Source organism: Urocitellus parryii, chromosome 2 (genome assembly GCF_045843805.1).
Source record: "Urocitellus parryii isolate mUroPar1 chromosome 2, mUroPar1.hap1, whole genome shotgun sequence".
Taxonomy (NCBI): Eukaryota; Metazoa; Chordata; class Mammalia; order Rodentia; family Sciuridae; genus Urocitellus; species Urocitellus parryii.
Window position 1 is genome coordinate 104875808 of NC_135532.1, and position 20119 is coordinate 104895926.

The 20119-nt window shown below is 43.5% G+C and overlaps 1 protein-coding gene across 1 annotated transcript in view; it reads left to right on the forward strand.

Annotated features, from left to right (window-relative positions):
* Window positions 1-18067, forward strand: part of Zbtb38 (zinc finger and BTB domain containing 38) — a 74007-nt gene extending 55940 nt beyond the window's left edge. Inside the window, exon 5 of the mRNA XM_026385077.2 lies at window positions 11748-18067. Within this exon, the coding sequence (XP_026240862.1) occupies window positions 11748-15332 (3585 nt within the window). The 3' untranslated portion in view covers window positions 15333-18067. The remainder of the gene's footprint in view (window positions 1-11747) is intronic.
* The last annotated feature ends 2052 nt before the right edge of the window (window positions 18068-20119 follow it).

Below are 20119 nucleotides of genomic sequence, written 5' to 3' on the forward strand. Positions count from 1 at the left end.
GGGGTCAGGTGGAGGACAGGGTGGGCGGCTGCCTGGGCCAGAGGGCACTCCAGGCTGCAGAAGCAGCATGTGCGCAGGGCCTGGGCACATCCAAGGAACAAACAGAGGCCCAGTGTGGGCTAGAATGGCAGGAAGTGAGGTCAAATCACAGGGGATTTTATAAACCTTTGTAAGGACACTGGTATGTGGGTGTAAGGTCCTGATGAGCCTCGCCAACCATGTCCCTGCTCCCTACTGACCAGGAGAGCCTCCTCCCCAGGTGCTCCTCCAGCGCTTCACACCCAGTGCTCTCATGCTGCACCCTGACTGGCTGGTCCCCAGCACAAGCCTGAGCCTGTACTGTGGCCCTAAATGAGAGGGTAGATCTACATACTGGCCATGGGGGGGAGAGGCACACCACTCACCTTCCTGATGTGTTCCCTTCAGACCAGCCAACCTGGCTGTATGGATGTTTTCTGAGCTATGGGACAGAAGCCGTGACCGTCTGCATGCCAGGCAGTACCTGGAGGACACCTGCTGCATGGCTGTTGTGTATCTGGCCAGCCATGAAGGATTCCAGGTGCAAAGTGCAGCATCCAGCAGGGTTCAGATTGTCCTGGGAACTGCTGCTGGGATCAGGGGCTGCTTGCCTTAACTCTGCATCTCAGCTTCCCTTCCTGGGGTCCTCTCTGGCGCATTCTTCAGTATCTTTCAGTGATTCAGCATGTGACTCAGGCTGTCCCTGAGGGCCTACCTCTTCAGTACCAGCATAAGTCTATTCCTGCTTCAGGCTTCCTCAGGAGCGATCCTGCATAATAAGCCTGCAGTTTGGACTCTATGCGGGCCTTTTTGTTCTGCCCGCTCTGCCTCGGTCCCTGCTGTGTGTGCAGGTGCACTTGAGGCTGCAGAGTGCATTCCTGGTCCACCATCAGGAATTCCATGCTCTGCTGGGAGCCAGTCACCTCTCTGGGCTCAGTTTCTACATCTGTACTCCAGACACATTAATACCATCAGCTTCCATATATTGGGCATTGAATCTGTTAATTGATTTAATTCCTCAGTATGTAGTGATATTTCCATTTTGCATGTGGGTACAGGGTTCTGAGCCATGACCTGTGAGATGTAGCTGTGAGTAGTGAATAGGATAAATAAGGTCCTGTCCCTTCTGGAACTTACTTTCTGGCAGGCAGAGTGGACAGGAAACAAGCAGACAGATACAGTAGTCCCCCTTTATCCAAAGTTTCACTGTCCACCCCTCTCAGTGACCTGAGGTCAGCTGTAGTCCGAAAATAATACACGGAAAATTTCAGAAATAGTTCCTAAGTTTTAAATGACTTTTATATTATTGCTTATTATTTAATTATTATTATTGTTCCTCTCTGACTATTCCTAATTGGTAAATTCAATTTTATCATAGGAAATTTTATCTTGGAAAAAACACAAGGATTTGGTTCTATCCTTGGCTTCAGGCATCCACCGAGGGTTGGGGAGTATTTCTCCTTTAGAGAAGTGGGGATTGTGGTAATTGCAATTTGAGGTAAGCAATAGGAAGGAAATAAACATGATGACTGGAGGGCAGGTAAAGGAGGGAGCAGGTAGCAGGAATGGATGTCCCCAAGTGACGTTGGAGCATGCGTGCAGCATCATAGGAAGCCAGCTGTGGCAGTACTGGAACCAGTGTGTTTCAGAGGCCCCAGGCCCAGAAGAGACTCTCGGCAGGTGCAGTAGGCAAAGTGGGCACAAAGAGTAGGGTGGAAGGGAACAAATGAATCTGAAGATGGTGAGGGGACCTGTGGTTGGCAAAGGGCCTTAGGCCACGGGTGGAGTCTGGATTTTATCTAGGGCTGGGGGAAGGACACCTGAAGGGCTTTCAGCAGGGCCTGAATGGATCTCATTTGTCAGAATCACCCTGCATACTGCTTAGAGGCAGGGCTGCATGAGCGGTGCCCTCCTCGCCCCCAGTTGGCAGGGTGCGCGTGAAGCTCAAGCTACTTGCAGCTGATACTCATCAAACTACTATTGTACACCCAGCACTGCACTCAGTGCCTTTTGTGTGCATTACCCCATTCACTCTTTTCTCCCCAGTTTCTGGCTCATCCAGGAAGAACCCATGTGAAGTGTGATGCACTTCTTGCAGGACTCCACAGAATCCAGTGTGCAGGGCCTGGGATGAGGTCAGGGGCAGTGAGGAGGTGGATTTAGATTGTTTAACACTTCAGTGGCAACTGGTGCACTGTCCATTTGAGGGGAACCTGTCCTTATTGAAGTTCAGAAGCCAGAATGCACAAAGGCTTCCTCTGCCCTTCCCGGGGGATAGCAGCCAACTGGGAAAAAAGTAGGGTTAACTCAGCCAGCCCTTGAGGTTCCCAAGAAAATGATATTTGGTCTCTGAAACCAATCTGTTAATGATAAGTCGTTCCTACAATGAGAAGTTTCCAGGGACAGGAATCCTGTCCTCAGTCCCCGAGACATCCCAGTGAAAATTGCCTCCTACATTCGGAACTCCTGTTGGTGGAATTTGGTTGAACCAAGGACACAGCATACGAGGTCTTCAGAGACAGGTTCTCCAAGCCTGTTTGCCAGGTTTTTTAAGCAAGCAGGTGTCCAGACAAGCTTGATCATGAGATGAACCCAAGGTCCTCAGGCTACCCTTAAACGCTGCTGTGTTTCAAAATGAAAAAAATGTAATAAGAAGAATCCAAGGACCTTCTCCCCCTTACATCTTTCCAAATAAGTTACCTAAAATATTTAAGTGGCCCGTTGCATCATTCATGAGTTTCACCATACTCATTCTCACAGCCTGTGTGCACGCAAGCACAAGCCTGGAGACCAAGTATTTACCTTTTCCAGGTAATGGGTAAAGTCGGCCCAGCCAGCTCTTTCTCTGTGGCATGCTCTGAAGCCTTCTGATGTCGCCCTTTAGAACCACCCAAGTTTCAGTTAAAAAAAAAAACCACACACCTCCCCTGGCACGCAATGCCTTCTTGAATCTGACAGCTTACGTGCATTAAACCCTGATACATGCTCCTCTGTGCCCTTTCAGGCTCCATTTAGAAGACAAAAGCAAGAGGATTTTCCTTTTCCTAGACGCAGCTCAACTCTATAAAGGGCTTCTGTTTTGTAATCTGTTTTTGAGATCTGATGCATGTGTTTCTAACACCCTGTCACGTGAGGTCTGACGTAGGCACCCAACATGACCGTGAGCAAATGTACTGCAGAAATGCGTGTGGGACGCTGCAGCCAGCTCCCCGAAGCAAAATGTCCTCTGTGAGAAAACTCCCCGCAGGACTAGCAGACCCATGCAGTAGAGTCCACTGCGACACAGGGCCCGCTCTGGCCCCATATGGACTGTGAGTTTGACTTTTGCAGGACTGCAGGTCAGTATCCTAATACAGCGCGTTCTTTTTTTAGTTAGGGTTTATTTCTAAGTTTCTTTTTATAGAGGACGGCTCACAGTAGAGAGAGGAGGAAGTTGTTCTGTTGATTCCGTTTTATTATTTATCTTAGGAATTGAGCAGCCAGGGGACTGGCGAGAGGGCTCTTGGCCTTGTCCTCTGATCAGAAGGTTTAGAAAAAAATGGGGTTCAGTCTGGCCCTGGAGAGGAGCCAAGTGTAAGTGACTTCCAGTTCTCACAAGGGAAGTACACTGGAAAGTTACTTCACTCTCCTCTCTGTCATGTCTTAATGATATGCTAATAAAGATATGCTGGATTTTTATTAATAAGCCTTTAAAGGGCTACGTAATAGGTATGTAAAGTTTATGTGGTAACTATCATTTTAATTTTTTTTTTTTACTTCCATATAGTTTAGTAAAAATGCCTGAACTAATTGGAAAGAAGGCTTAATTATGCTGGAAGTACTGGGAAGTAGCTGGTCAGATCATTGCCAAGAACTGCTTCCTTTGTTTTCAAATTCAGCCTCAGAATGAGTGAACCAAGGCCTAAAAGCAGCATTCTGGACACAGCAGCGGGGCTGATTTGAGTAGAGGAGTGGATAGACTCATTTGGGTAAACAAGCACTATGAACAAGCTTGTTCTTGAGACTTGGAGGGCAAGGACACAAGCCATGACAGATTGTGCCAACAGAATCATGGGCAGCCACCCTGCAGATCAAAGAACAATCTTCACCTCAGTATAGTATGGACAGGCCCGTGGTCACCTGGCTTTGAATTTGGCCATGCTCAAATTCAAGAGCTAGTTAGTAATCACCTTAACTTGGCAGAGCAATGACAGGTACAGAGTGTGTGTCTGTGTGTACAGTGGGTGTGTCCGTGTGTGTTTCCCCTGTCCCTTGGTCTCCCCATCTGTCTCCTGGGAATTTCTGCGTTGTCTTTTACTGTACTTTCATTCACTTTCTCTTTAGTCTTTTTAGGCTTATAGACAACTTATTGAGCAAAATAATTCGCTGGAGGCAGAAACTATATAAAAATTATCGTAAACATTTTCTTATTGGCTAGCACAGCAGTTCTCAAATTTATTGGTCCCAAGGCCCCCTTATAGAAACCATTGATGACCCAAAGAGCATTTGTTCATCTACGTTTTATCTATCAGTGTTTATCGTATTCAGAATTTTAAATGAAAGTCAAAATACTTAACTAGTGAAGAGTGACAACGGTAAAACGAATTGCAAGATAAAATAACATTTTATTAAAATGACTATCCTCTAAGATGAAAAGAAAATAGTGGAAAGAATGGTATTACTTTATATTTTTATAAATATGTTTAAGTTTGGCTTAATAGAAAAACAGCTGGGTTCTTATGTGCTCCTACACTCAGTTGCAAATTCAGCATGTCAATTAGTTGAAGTATGTGAAGAAAATTCAGCCTCATTCCAGTAGGCATTTGGAAAAGGAGGAGTTTTTAAATAGGCTCTTCGCTGGGTTGTAGATACTTTTTGATACTACACCAAAACTTGACAAGTGGTTGTTTCTTAAGTAAGTTGCAACATGGAATCTGAAACCATACCAATGAACTTTTAATGTTCTGTTACATATAAATCTACTAGTTTCTTTGCATGGTTTAGCCTAGGCATGATTTTTCTTTTTTTTTTTTTTTTTTTTGGTTGCAATATACATTGGTCATTGGAAAATATTGGTTGATTGAGTTAGGCAGATTTGATCTTTCAACTTTATCACACAGTAACCAAAATTTACATTTGTTGACATTACCCTCTGCCTCATCAAAAAAGTCACTTGTGTTGGAAAGTATTGCTTGTGGTGGATATGGTGTTTCCAAATTTTTAATTTTCCCTTTAAAGCCAAATCTTCTTACTGGTGACAAAATAACTGTATCCTTGAGGTGACAAGTAGTCTTAGTCCATTTAAGAAAATGTTTGAGCAAATTCATATCTCAATTAACATAGTTTTTCTATCAGTCCTTCTTTCAAGTAGAATTGGTGTTCCATGAAAACAATTAGCTAATTCAGCTCACAATTCAAAGAACCCCCAATTCGCTGGATGCAGAGCCATGGTGATATTTCAATGTGTTCGAGAAGTGTTTCACATGCCCCTCCCACTTTACCTCCCTGAATATTAAAATGCATAGATCTCTTCCAGGATCAAGACTTAGTAAAGTGAATAATTTTTACTCTTTCAGTTGGGTGTGACTGACATGGTACCTGCCAAGTTGCCAGTGGTTTTACCCGTCATTGCTCTCATACATCCCTGCACATCTCAACATCCTTTTTATTAAAAGCAAATAATATCTTAGTATCATGTGAAAATAGTTTTGATCTCACAAACGTAGGGAAGGGTCTTGGGAGAGAGAGGTCCATGAAACCCTGTAAGAACTGTCAGATTAGAAGAATGCTAGGGAGAAAAAAAGCTCAACAAGAATTTTTTATTTTCCTAGTCATTTCTCTGTGTCTGTAGTAGAATCTGGGTTCATTTAGGTCTGATTTTTAAGGCTGTAAATCAGGGCGTGCTGTAAGCACATTATGTAATTTAAGCCACTTGCTGTCCTGGGTCTGAAAAGCCAGTTCCTCTTCACTATCAGTGTCGCCAAGGATGTACCATGCCTGTAGGTGGAGAGAGGACAAAGAGGTAAGACTGTCCCTGCATTCAAGGAGTTCATAGGGAAAGATACATGTGAACAAATGAATTCTACCACATGCTGGGATGATGGTGTGGACCAAGAACTAGAAATGCCCCAGGAGGAAGGCTGTCCTGATGAGCTGTCAGCTGGAGGACATCTCAGGATTGCCAAGCAGGGGTGCTCGGGATCAAGAGAGAAGGATACTGTCAAGAGGAGAGGCGGTTTTCTCTGGAAGCCTGATCCAGATGGAATGTAGAGGTCTTCTGAAGTCCTGAGAGAAGGAGCCCAGGATGAAAAGAATGTGTACCAGGTTCCCGTTGGGGAACAGGGAGGCCAGGCTGCAGCAAGGGCTGCTCCCTGCCTTCGCGCACATCTGTACTGTTTGGATGTCTCACCATGAACAGAGATTTATATTCTTTTTTTATTTAGTGCAGGAGATTCTAAAAAACAGATGGGGTATAGTCATTTTAATCATCAAAAGTATGTGACTTAGTGCCCGTGCTTGCATTGCATGTGTGGGTATTTTTCATTAAGGCAGGAGTATGCAGGAGACGGTAGCAGGAGATTCCAAACGTGCTGATTCACTGGAATTTCCCAGTGGCGTTTGTGTGAAATATAATTATAAAGGATGCTTATCGTGTGTTTCTAAAATTCTTTAAAGCACTTTATATGCTTACAAGTTATATTTTATGTTAATACACACAGACATACATCAAAATTTTTTTATATTATTTTTTTAGTTGTAGTTGGACACAATACCTTTATTCCATTCGTTTTATATATATATTTATGTGGTGCTGAGGATCGAACCCAGGGCCCCGCGCATGCTAGGCGAGCACTCTACCGCTGAGCCACAATCCCAGCTCCATATATCAAATTTTTATATTAAAGTATATATATATTACAATACAGGATGACCATTCATTCTGACTTCCTGGGATACTGTCCCAATGTTTACCTATTTTCCTGGCATTCATTGTATCTTTTTTCCCAAATTTCCTGTTTTGGGTGTTGAATTATGTGTTCTCCCTATTTATATGTCAGTGTTTATTATAAAATATATTTGAGTGTGGCATATGTTCATATATATTTATAAATTCAACATGCATTATACATACATTTGGCTAAATACATATGTATGTGTGTATTTTTAAAGTATATTTTAAAAGCTGTTCTGGCTAAAGTAACTAACTCAGGATGATAGTAACATAAGGCAGATGACCATGTTATCTAACTATAAATCAGTAGTTTTCTTATACCGGCTCACCCAAATTTTTTTATCTAGGATATTTTTTGTTAGCCTTTCTCATGCATATCTATTCCATTTCAGTAATAGCATTAATAATAGTGAATTAGGGGCTGGGATTGTGGCTCAGCGGTAGCGTGCTTGCCTAGCACAGGTGGGACCCGGCTTCGATCCTCAGCCCCACATAAAAATAAAGGCATTGTGTTGTGTCCCTTTGCACCTAAAAAATAAATATTAAAAAAATAAGAATAGTGAATTAATTATACAGAACTTGCCTTGTAGTAAAAATTAAAGTAAGCTACATGGAAATTACTTTTTTTTAACTTCTTTTTTTTTAAATTATTTATTTATGTATCTTTTTAGTTTTAGGTGGATACATTAGTTTGTTTTTATGTGGTGCCAAGGATCGAGCCCAGTGCCTCATGCATGCTAGGCGAGCACTCTACCACTGAGCCACCACTCCAGCCCCTGGAAATTACTTTTAATCTTGCTGGACATGGTGGCACATGCTTGTAATCCCAGCAGCGCAGAAGGCTGAGACATGAAGATTGTAAGTTCAAAGTCAGCCTCAGCAACTTAGTGAGACTATGTCTCAAACTAAAAAAATAAAAAGGGCTGGGGATGTGGCTCAGTGGTCAAGCACCCCTGGGTTCAATCCCTGGTACCAAAAATATGTATATGTATATAGTCCTTTTCTGAAATCTGTCCTGGGCTTTCCCCAGGCTCCTAAGGCTTCATTTTGAGTTACTCTGTGTGAAGAAATGCAGTGGAGCAGGTTGCTTTAGCTTAAGTGCTAGTTCCGGTGAAAGTGACAGTGGTCCTCCCCCGGGAGCTCCAGGTCTCAGTTTTCATTTGGGTATAACCCTGAGGTACCTCTGCCGAGACCTGCGGGTCCAGTGTTATTTTACTTCCTGTTCTTATCAGTCGTGCAAACTGAACCTGCTGAAGAGGCCAGGCTGGCTGTGTTCCCTAGAGATGCCACTTGCGATAAGCGCTCTGGCAGATGGTGTGTGCATAGGGGCACAGCTTCTGGGCGCCAGTCTGTGCCATGCAGGCAACAACCCCAGTATCACCCATCTTGCTGTTTTTCAAGAAGGGACATTTTAGTTTTTATGTCAAACCTTAGAGGTTTTCAACATTCGTTAGCTAAATTTTTCAAAAACTTGGGAGGCTGGGGATGAGGCTCGGTGGTAGAGCACTTGTCCGGCATGCGCAATACCCTGGGTTCAATCCCCTAGTATGGGGGTGTGGAGGGGACAAAAAAGAAACACAAAACATAGGGGTAAAACAGAACCTTTGGAGAGCAAATTTGTCCGCTGCTTGCATCCACTGGCCCATAGACTTCAAACTCATTTCTTCATTCTACTTGGGATGCACAGAATGTGGCTTTCAGCTACAGCGCCTTCTGAGATCACCTAGTGAGCTGGACTGCTGTGCACTGATGGCATTTGTGACAAAATTTGGTGATTTAGGCAGAGCGGAGGAGTTAGAGCTTTAAACTGCATCCTCAGCAAGTTAGGCTGCCTTTCCAACTTGCATTTGCAGATTTGGGCTCTTTGTTTTAAGCTGTTAGATGGGCTTCTAGATTGTACACTTGTTGATGGCATGAAATTCTGACTCTTTTCTCCCTTTGTCCGTATCTACATACCCCTGAGGATCCTGCAGAGGTTGGCGTGCCTTTCCCCCCTGCCTGCCTCACACCCCTTCCCCAGCCAGGCTCCTCTGAAGGCCCATAACCTTCTCCCTGCCCGCCTTATCCTGCATTCCCTGGGTATCTTTGTTTTGTTTCATGGACACATCTTATTTCCCCTGCTACCTCACAAGCCCTTGAGGGCAGAGTTTTTGTTTTTCTTATGGCTCTGGGTTTTAGTATCAGCCCTTTGGCCTGATTCTGGATGGTTGATTCATTACCACAGAGAAGGTGAGAAGGAGGCTCTTCATGTTCACCCTATCTATACCTTTTCAGTTTGGGACCATGTGAACGTGTTACTCACAAAATAAAAGTCATAAAATTACATATGGATTCCAGGGTCTCTTCCCACCTGTGCTAGTATCTCTGCAGGGAGAGGTGGGTCCTAATCTGTAAATTTGCATTGTGTTAAAGCAGCCAGGTGATTTCAATTGCATAGCCAGGTTTGGGAACCACTGTCCAAGAGCATGTGATAGGAATTCAGAAGTGAGCATTTTTTTCCAAGGAGGAATGCCTTCTATTTAGCAGTTGTTCAGCAAATATTTTTTGAAAGAATTAAGGTAAATTTTGAGTTTAGATACTACCATCGCCTCATCCAACCACTTTCTCAGCAGAGCCATCTCCTGTTGCCCAGGCTCTTCCTGCGACTGGGGAGGAGGGACCACTAGGATGGACACCCCCAGGTTGCCTCCCTCTGAGCCTTAGAGCATGCTAGAGCCAGTCTGATTTTTTTCCTTTTTTTATTTTTAAATTCAAATTGATTATGACTTTCAATGGTTTCCTACAACCTACAGTGAAGACTTTATTGTAGGGGTCCTCTGGAGTCCTTTAGGATCTGTTCTGGTCCGACTCTCCCTTTCCTAGCCTGCCTCAGTCAATAGGCGCCATGTGCCTGGCTGCTGCAGACACAGGATGGGCAGCCCGCACCCTTCCTGCCACCACCCGGGCCATGCTCACTCCCTGAGTGCAGTCAACCCTTGTATCGCTTTTTTTTTTTTTTTTTTGGTTGTTTTTTTCCACAGAGTTACTTCTGCTCAGAACATCCTTCCCACACCCTTGTTTGTTTATTCATTGAAGCCAGCAATCCAAGGTCCCATAAATAAGTTGTCACTTGGCCTTTTTTTTTTTTTTTTTTGTACTGGGGATTGAACCCAGGTTTATTTAACCAGTGAACTATATCCCCAACCCTCCTTAGTTTTATTTACTTATTTTTAAAATTTTGAGACAGGGTCTTGTTCAGTGGCTGAGGTTCTGCATAAGTCTCCTGAGTCACTGGGGTTACAGGCATGTGCCACCGTGCCTGGCTGTCACTTAACATTTTATACTTACCACCTGTTAAGGCCTACCGTCATGGTTCCCAGTTATTAATTGACAGTTCTCTTTCAGCCCAGCTCTGAGCTCCTTGAGAACAGACATTTGCTTCTCTCCTCTCCATCGCTCCAGTCTCCAAGCACCATGTGACTATGTTCAGTGTTAACATATTTGCTGGATAAAATTGATATAAAAATGAAAGTTGTTTCTTTTGCATGTGTCAAGAAGGCAAATCAAAGCACTACTTCTTTTTTTTTTTAATTTTTTTTAACTTGTAGTTAGACACAATACCTTTATTTATTTATTTACTTATATGTGGTGCTGAGAATTGAACCAGTGCCTTGGATGTGTTAGGCAAACACTCTACCTCTGAGCTACAACCCCAGCCCCCAACTTTCCTTATAAGGAGACCAGACACACCTGTGTGCACGTGCGCACACCAGAGTGAGGTAGGGTGGGGATGGGTCTTGTCTTTCTTTCTTTCTTTTTTTTTTTTGTGTGTGTGTGGTGCTGGGGATTGAACCCATGGCCTTGTGCATGTGAGGCAAGCACTCTGCCAATGGAGCTATAGCCCCAGCCCCTTGTTGTTCTTTATATAGATCCTACACTGTGAGCCTGAGATGGCCAGAGCCTACTAAGTGACATTACAGTGAGGGATGACCAAAGTGGCAACATTCACATTTACCCAAGAAACACACAGTACACAGTGACCTGAGATCCAAATGAAAGAAATACCCTGACTATGTGTGGTACTTTGTTCTAGTACCTTTCATTTAAAAAACGTGTTAACAACAACTCAGTATTTTCACTATCCAATGTTAGATCATCTCTGCAATTAAAAATAAAACAAAAGCCTCTGTCAGTGGGACACACTGACTAGCCACCCCTCCACAGAGTCCTGTCAGAGCCACATGTTAGAACTGCTCCTTCATTTCTTGCTGGTTCTCTGGGCACACAGCACCCTCACATACAGATAGGGACCACTTGCTTAGGGAGAATTCTTTTTATATTGTAATTTTCCTGCTTCACAATTTATGAATGGATCAGATCATCAGGATTGTCTTTGGGAACAAACTGGAGGCTTGTGGCAAGAACAGGACATTGCCCAGCTCGAGGGGGTCGGTACAACATGCTAGAGTGGTTATGAGACCCTTGGCATTTGGAAAAACAAACACTATCCTCCCCACCACCACCACCACAAATTTGGACACGTATACACAGTTACAGCTTGGGAGGGGGAAGGGGAAAGAGAGCATTCTGGGAGGATTTCCAACCACGATAACTATTAGCAATGGTATGAGAACAGGCTGGAGCGAGAGAAAGATTTAGCTCTAATGTTGACTCCAAGTCTTGACTTCAATTCAAAATGAGATTTTTTAAAAAAATGAATTTTCATACTAAAAAATTTTATTTTCTCAGAAGTTGTGAAGCATCTAGAAATAAGCCACTCGTGGAAGGGGCTCTGACCATTTTTCTCCTCTTGTTTCAGATGACAGTCATGTCCCTTTCCAGGGACCTCAAGGATGACTTTCACAGTGACACAGTGCTCTCCATCTTAAATGAGCAGCGCATCCGGGGCATTTTATGTGATGTCACTATCATTGTGGAAGATACCAAGTTCAAAGCCCACAGCAATGTCCTGGCCGCTTCGAGCCTTTATTTCAAAAACATCTTTTGGAGTCACACAATCTGTATTTCCAGCCACGTCCTGGAGCTGGATGATCTCAAAGCCGAAGTGTTCACAGAAATACTTAATTATATCTACAGCTCCACAGTCGTTGTCAAGAGACAGGAAACGGTCACCGATCTTGCAGCTGCCGGGAAAAAGCTGGGGATATCGTTCCTGGAAGATCTCACCGACCGCAACTTCTCAAATTCCCCAGGTCCTTATGTGTTCTGTATTACTGAAAAGGGAGTGGTCAAAGAAGAAAAAAATGAGAAAAGGCACGAAGAACCAGCCATCACCAACGGGCCCAGGATCACCAATGCATTTTCCATCATCGAGACAGAAAACAGTAATAACATGTTTTCTCCTCTGGACTTGAGGGCCAGTTTCAAAAAAGTGTCTGACTCCATGAGAACAGCCAGCCTTGGCCTGGAGAGGACCGACGTCTGCCAGGAGGCCGAGCCTGTGCGCACGCTGGCCGAACACTCGTACGCCGTCTCCTCCATCACCGAGGCCTACCGAAGCCAGCCTGCGCGGGAGCCCGAGAGCAGCTCACCTGCCAAGGCAGGTAAAGACAATTGTGAGGTTCCTGCCGCAAAACCGAAAACATGCCGAAAGCCAAAGACGTTCTCCATACCCCAGGATTCTGATTCAACCACAGAGAATATACCACCCCCTCCAGTGACCACCCCAGAGGTTCATCAGGAACAAAGTCCCCAGCCAGCTGCCGTTCTCCCCCATTCCAAATCTCCCAGCAAGGAGGGTGACATCCATTTTTCCAAGGAAGATGAAAATCAGTCTTCTGATGTTCCTGGGCCGCCAGCAGCAGAGGTCCCACCACTCGTTTACAACTGTAGCTGTTGTTCCAAATCCTTTGACAGCAGCGCTCTGCTCAGCGCCCACATGCAGCTGCACAAGCCAACCCAGGAGCCTTTGGTATGCAAGTATTGCAACAAACAGTTCACCACCCTGAACCGACTGGATCGGCACGAACAGATCTGTATGAGGTCAAGCCACGTGCCCATCCCTGGAGAAAACCAACGCTTTTTAGAAAACTATCCCACCATTGGACAGAACGGAGGTTCCTTCACAGGTCCAGAACCGTTACTCTCTGAAAATAGGGTTGGTGAATTTTCCAGTCCTGGAAGTACCTTGCCGGATACGGACCACATGGTTAAATTTGTTAATGGGCAAATGCTCTACAGTTGCATCGTGTGTAAGCGTAGTTATGTGACTTTATCCAGCCTCCGAAGACACGCAAATGTCCACTCATGGAGAAGAACATACCCTTGCCATTACTGCAACAAAGTGTTTGCGTTGGCTGAGTACAGGACAAGGCACGAAATTTGGCACACAGGTGAAAGGCGGTATCAGTGCATTTTCTGTCTTGAAACTTTTATGACTTACTATATCCTAAAAAACCACCAGAAGTCTTTCCATGCTATAGATCACAGACTTTCCATCAGCAAAAAAACAGCCAATGGAGGCTTGAAGCCTACTGTCTATCCATATAAGCTTTATAGGCTTCTGCCTATGAAGTGCAAGAGAGCTCCTTACAAGAGCTACCGCAATTCTTCCTATGAAAATGCTCGAGAAAACAGTCAAGTGAATGAGTCTGCACCTGGCACCTACGTTGTTCAGAATCCACACAGCTCTGACCTACCTACGTTGAATTTCCAAGAGAACGCGAACGCCTTGACCAACAGTCCCGCGGTCCCTTTGGAAACGTCTACGTGTAAAGACACACCCACTTCTGCCAATGCACAAAACGCAGAGGGCACCAAGTGGGGAGAGGAGACATTGAAAATTGATCTTGACAACAACTTTTATTCAACTGAGGTGTCGGTTTCTTCCACTGAGAATGCCGTCAGTTCTGACCCCCAGGGAGGGGAAGCGCCTGTTTCGTCTCTGAGCAATGGCAGTGAGAACTCAGCCTCTGTGATCAGCTACAGTGGCTCGGCACCCTCTGTCATCGTGCACAGTAGCCAGTTTTCATCAGTGATAATGCACAGCAATTCCATCGCTGCCATGGCCAGCAGCAACCACAGAGTCCCCGGTGAGCCGGCTGTCAGTCAGCCCCTGAAAGATGACAGCAAGCCTGAGATGGATAAAATGGGCAGATCTGCAAGCAGACCCAAAAGCATTAAGGAGAAAAAGAAAGCTATTCCACCTAACAGGGGAGAGGTACCAGAGGAACCCAAATATGCTGCTGACCCCGGAGGGTCGTTGAGCAAAACCACCAACATCGTTGAAGAAACCAGTAAAATTGAAACCTACATTGCAAAACCTGCTCTGCCTGGCACCTCCACAAATAGCAATGTTGCCCCCCTTTGCCAAATAACAGTGAAAATTGGGAACGAAGCCATTGTGAAAAGGCACATCCTAGGATCTAAATTATTTTACAAAAGAGGGAGAAGATCTAAGTATCAGATGCAGGAGGAGGTGTTGCCCCAGGAGAGTGACCCAGAGACCCACAGAGACAGCCCACTGGGGCTTTGCCCATCCGAATGCGTGGAGATGAATGAAGTGTTCGATGACGCCAGCGACCAGGATTCCACTGACAAGCCATGGCGCCCTTACTACAACTATAAGCCCAAAAAGAAATCCAGACAGTTGAGAAAGATGAGGAAGGTCAACTGGAAGAAAGAACGCGGCAGCAGAAGCCCAAGCAGCCGGTGTAGGTTCCCAGCAGAACTGGATTGTGCCGTGGGGAAGTCGCCTCCGGACAAGGCCTTTGAGGAAGAAGAAAACAAAGAGATGCCCAAGCTGCAGTGTGAACTCTGCGACGGAGACAAAGCCTCTGGGGCGGGAAGCAACGGAAGGCCCCACCGGCATCTCACTTCCAAGCCTTACGTCTGCGAGCTGTGTGCCAAGCAGTTCCAGAGCCCCTCCACGCTCAAGATGCACATGAGATGCCACACTGGGGAGAAGCCGTACCAGTGCAAGACCTGTGGACGGTGCTTTTCAGTGCAAGGGAACTTACAGAAACACGAACGCATCCACCTGGGGGTGAAGGAGTTCATCTGCCAGTATTGCAACAAGGCATTCACACTGAACGAGACCCTCAAAATCCACGAGAGAATCCACACTGGGGAGAAGCGGTACCGCTGTCAGTTCTGCTTCCAGAGTTTTCTGTATCTCTCCACGAAAAGGAATCATGAGCAGAGGCATATCCGGGAGCATAATGGGAAAGGCTTTGCTTGCTTCCAATGCCCCAAAATTTGCAAAACAGCTGCAGCTCTCGGGATGCACCAGAAGAAACACTTATTCAAAAACCCAAGTCAGCAGGAGAAAACCGGGGACGGGAGCCAGGAAAACTCAAATCCCTCGGAGAATCAACATCTCATGGATTCAGAAGACGGTGATCAAAAAGATAATGCACAGACCATTGTTGAAAATGTCCTTTGAGTGGCAATAGTTCGAAAAATCTTCGGAAAGATAAGTTGGTGGGGATTTTTTTTTAAGTTTTTTTGTGGGTTTTTTTTGTTGTTATTGTTTTTAAGTTTAGAATTTTGTTTTTGTTCACATAATAGCAGTCATGAAGGAGTGAAATGTATTTAAAAAAAAAATCTCATTTGTGAAAACTCCAGAAAAAGGATCCTAATATCTTTCTTCTATGAGTTTTAGCATTAACTTCATAAAGTGCACAAAAAATAAAATAGCTGAATCCTCCAACATCCCAAGTATCTTGTGAAAGTTCATGAAGTTCTTAGCTGTGGTATTTCTACCAGTGAAAGAGGAGTTTAATTTTAGCCTAATTTAAAACTTAATAGTAAATGCTGATAAGAGCTGGCTGCTGAACTGTCTTTAATCACTGGAGAAAATAAGGGTCAGATATGAAGATGGCATCTTCAAAATATGTGAAATGGTAAATGAGCGATGACAGTATTTATTCCCATCTGGCTTCTACACTCTTAAAATATGTTTAAATTAATGGGTACACAGGAAACACTTCACAATATAACTGAAAAATACGTGTGTCATGAGGAACCTAAAGTAGGACATTCATACAGTATCTAGAATGACTTCTGCAAATAAACCTTGTAAAATACATATATGAATCCCAAGAACTTTGAACTGTCCATATCCCCCCCGTAGAAAATTCTGACAAGCAATAGATCTGCCAGTGATGGGGACTGGTGTACAAAGGAGTAGACTTGACTGAAGAGCATGCGTGTGCTTTTAGACGGAATGTTGTGCTGTTCCCTTGAATTATGGCTGAGCTGTTACTAGAACTGGTCTAATCAAGTCACAGAAAACATAGGTCATGCCTTATCTGTGGGGGAAAGCCTTCCCAGAATTTACCTGTGATTTTACCTGTGCCGTACCTTACTTTGCAATGGCCTCACCTCAGAGAATGAGAGAGGGTCAAATTCTTCTGAAACTCTCTGCAGTCTTCCAGCCATCTTAAGGCCACGGCCATGGATGTGGGGATCTGTTCCAGATAGACTTAAGGGTGCAAGGAAACCTGACATTTCCCATTCCACTAAAGGAGTGTCCAGGAGATGTAGCCAGGCATACACGTGCTGGTGAGAGTGACAGCAAATCCCTCTGATTACTAGCCTTCTTGGAGATCAATAAGCCCACACATCCATACTAGTATAAAATGGAAGGACAGCAGGACACCCCCAGGCCCATGAATGACTTGAGCAGGCAAGAGGAAAGGATAGGCTTCCTCACCTCTAACAGTAGCTTTGTTTTTGAGGGTTGGGGAGGTGGAGTATAGAGTTCTGCCCCTTAATTTTATGACTCAGAAATCTATCCCCCAATTGAGAAGCTTTGTGTTCATATCTGCAGAGACCTAGGCCCCTTGCTAAAAACACATGTAGGTTCTTTAACGTTCTTTTACACTGACCTGTCCCACCAACATTGCCCTCAGAAATCCAGTTGCGCTACAGGATATTCTGTCATGTGGACTAGGTTTTGGAAAGCTGGGACTTAACGATTCTTATTTTGACAACTGCCAGAATAGAGGGAGAGAGAATACATTCCTACCCTTTGATCACCAGTGTGAGCAGAATCAGAATCGAGTTCAAAGGTGACCAGCAGCCATCCATGTTCATTGGATTGACAGATGGAAACCCAAGGTCATCCGAGGTTGGAAGGTTATCATCATGAAGAAGTCGCTCAGAGGACTCCGTTTTCTCTTGACAAGTGTGATGTGTCCATGAAGACGACTTAGTATGGATTTGGGTGGGCGAGAAAACATTTCAACACCCAGAAAAGGACATGATTGAAGTTGACCTTTTTATACCGTAGTAGTTTGCTGTTAAGTAACCCCAATATTGTATCTGCATTTATGTTTTGTTCATCTACTTTCACTTACATGCAGTATTATATAGTAGAGGAAAATGGGAAATCGCAAGCAAACTCAACTTTATTTTGTATGTTGTATATATATATATACCTGCACCATCCGTTTGGGTTTTCTTAAGGAGATAGTCACAAAGGGCTTATGAAAATCACTTTCAGATTGATAATTAGAATACTGAAAAAGCAACCCTGTGATCCACTGATTTGTCTCTCATCTGAGTTAGGATTATGAGTCAATAAATTATGTATTTTAGTTATTTTGATTTAAAACTATAAATATAAAATTATTACATGTAGTGAAGTCTCCCAGCCCTCACATGTGGATATTTTTTAAGTGGACTCGTATGCTGATAATTCTAGACCAAAGTAAATATGGCAGAATATTTATACATGAAAAAATAATTTTGCAAATATTTTCTATAATTGTATTATTCGTTAAAAATGTTGATAGCTTGTGTTAGTTTCAGGGAGGGGTGTATATTTTGATAAAAAAATACTTGACTTTGTAATTCTGTATATTCTATACAATTTATAGCAGAGCCGTTTTAAGACAACCTTGTCACCTTTTTTTGTTAATTGTGAAAATTTTATTATGAGTGATGTTTAAGTATGCATCGAGTACATAAAGACCAACTAGAATTAAAGTTAAGTGTAAACAGTGAACATACTGTATGCTGTACAAGATATATTGTAATTTGCTGTTTTAGCATCTGTATTTTGGTTAGAAGATATTATTAAATGCAGATGTTAAGGGTTGGAAAAGTCTAATTTTATTTTTAGAAATAATGAATATAAATTTGTTTTTGCTTGATTAAAATAGCTTATTCCTACGTTAAGTCTCTTTTCAAATGTTTCAGTGTTAATCCTTTTGTGCAGCTGTTTCGCCTGTGTGAATCACAGCTCTGTCTCCCATATTGTTCATTCAGTATATTTCTGTGGCCGAACTTGTTTGTGCCTCTTGGTGTCCCGATTTACATCCTTAGGAAGCAAATGGATTATGACATTTAAAGGAAAAGCAGAATAAGAGATAGTGAGGTCTTCCGATAATGGAGGGTTTTGAATAGGCCTGATCTTGTAATGTTGCCTCAGGGAGTGAAATGCTGTCTTGGAGGTCTTCTGCTCGCCCGCAGGAAACAAATTACATTGATTGAGTGCCAGCTGCTTGGCATATATCTTTACCTGGGCTCTTTCATGAACAACCCCGCCCTGAAGTAGTCCTCCTCCTCCTTCCTATAATGATATTGAGAAGGTCCCACAGCCAGCCAGAGCGAGCCAGGACTCCAACCCGGGTCTGCCTGACTCCAAAGCCCCTGTATTTGTTACCTCTCCACATCTTAGAGAAAAATGCTGAATGGAGAGTGAAGGAGGCCGTGACAAAGCAGTGCAGCCTTAGGGGTGGTTGTTGGCATGGCCTCTCTGCAGCAGGCTGAAGGAGGCAGCCATAAGCTCAGCATCACCTGACTCGGGCTTCTCTCTATAGGGATGTTACCTGGTTTTATAAAACCGGTTTTTTTAAGAGTTTTTACATTTTTTTAAGACTATGGAGTGATATTATAATGCAATTATAAGCTAGCAATTTTTCACATGAAGAAAAAAACTGTTCCATTGTCACAGACCATGTTCCCGACCTTAGCTCATCATCTTGCAAAAGCATACAATTAGTCACCAATGTCTAATGGCCAGTGTCAGTGGCTCAGGCAGCACAATCCGTTACCAACACAGGGAAAATAATTCACATTTCTGGCTTACTGATGACTGGCCTAGCATCAATTTTGTATCTAAAGGGCAATTCAAATCAGACTCACCAAAACTTTGATAACTGTTGTCTACTAAAACTAACTTCATTATCTACTGAAATAACAGAATTAATATTGAAAGAACTTGTAACAGATGAGAAAAGTACCAGAATTAAAAGCATAAAAATAAATCATGCAAGGCAATGCTGTTTGTACCTATTTTTTTTAAATTTATTTTTTAGTTGTACACAATACCTTTATTTTGTTTATTTTTATGTGGTGTTGAGGATGGAACCCAGGGCCTCGAGCGTGCTCAGTGAGCGCTCTACCGCTGAGCCACAACTCCAGCCCTGTACCTATTTTTTAATTAGTTCAGGTCTCTTCGTTCCTATTGCTGTCCTTTGCTGTCCCCTGATTGACTGATCCATCTCTGCTTCCTGTCCCCATGTTTCTCTGCAGAGGCAACAGTTCTATTTCAACTTCATCCATATCTAAAAAGTCTTCACCGTTCCCCTCCTCAGATCTTGTCCATCTATCAATTGATCTTCCAGAGACAGACGCAACCCTTTATAGTGTGCACCCTCTGACCCTGGTTCTTCAAACAAGATAGTCAGCAAATGTCTTGGTGTGCAATTTTTAAAACTGTACACTCAAAATTTGGACAACAGATGGGAGGACTGATTATAACAGAAATATTGTATATTATTTCATCAGTGACACTTAAGACATCTATTTGTTTCAATGTTTTCTTGGGAAATCAAGATGACTTTTTTCAATAAATATAAAATTTATGATTTCTGAGTAATTACAGAAGTAAATGTTTTTCTCCTGTTATAAGAAGCTTTTGTACACAAATTTTAACAATATAACAAGGCTCATTTGTGTAGAATTTAGACCCATTTACTCAGAATGTGCTTAATTCTGAGTGTTGAGCATTTTATCGAGGCTATGGCTACAGAGGTAGCCTGAGTGTTCAAGGAACTTAAGTCTAGGGAAGGATTGAGGAAGCAATAGATATTTATGAAGCCCTGAGCTAGAGAAGTAAGATTGAGCTGGGCCTTCACCAGAGGGTCAGGTCCAAGTTGGAGTGGTTAAAACAAAGGAGCCATGGTGGATTGTAGGCTATCCCAAAAGCCTTGGGGTTGG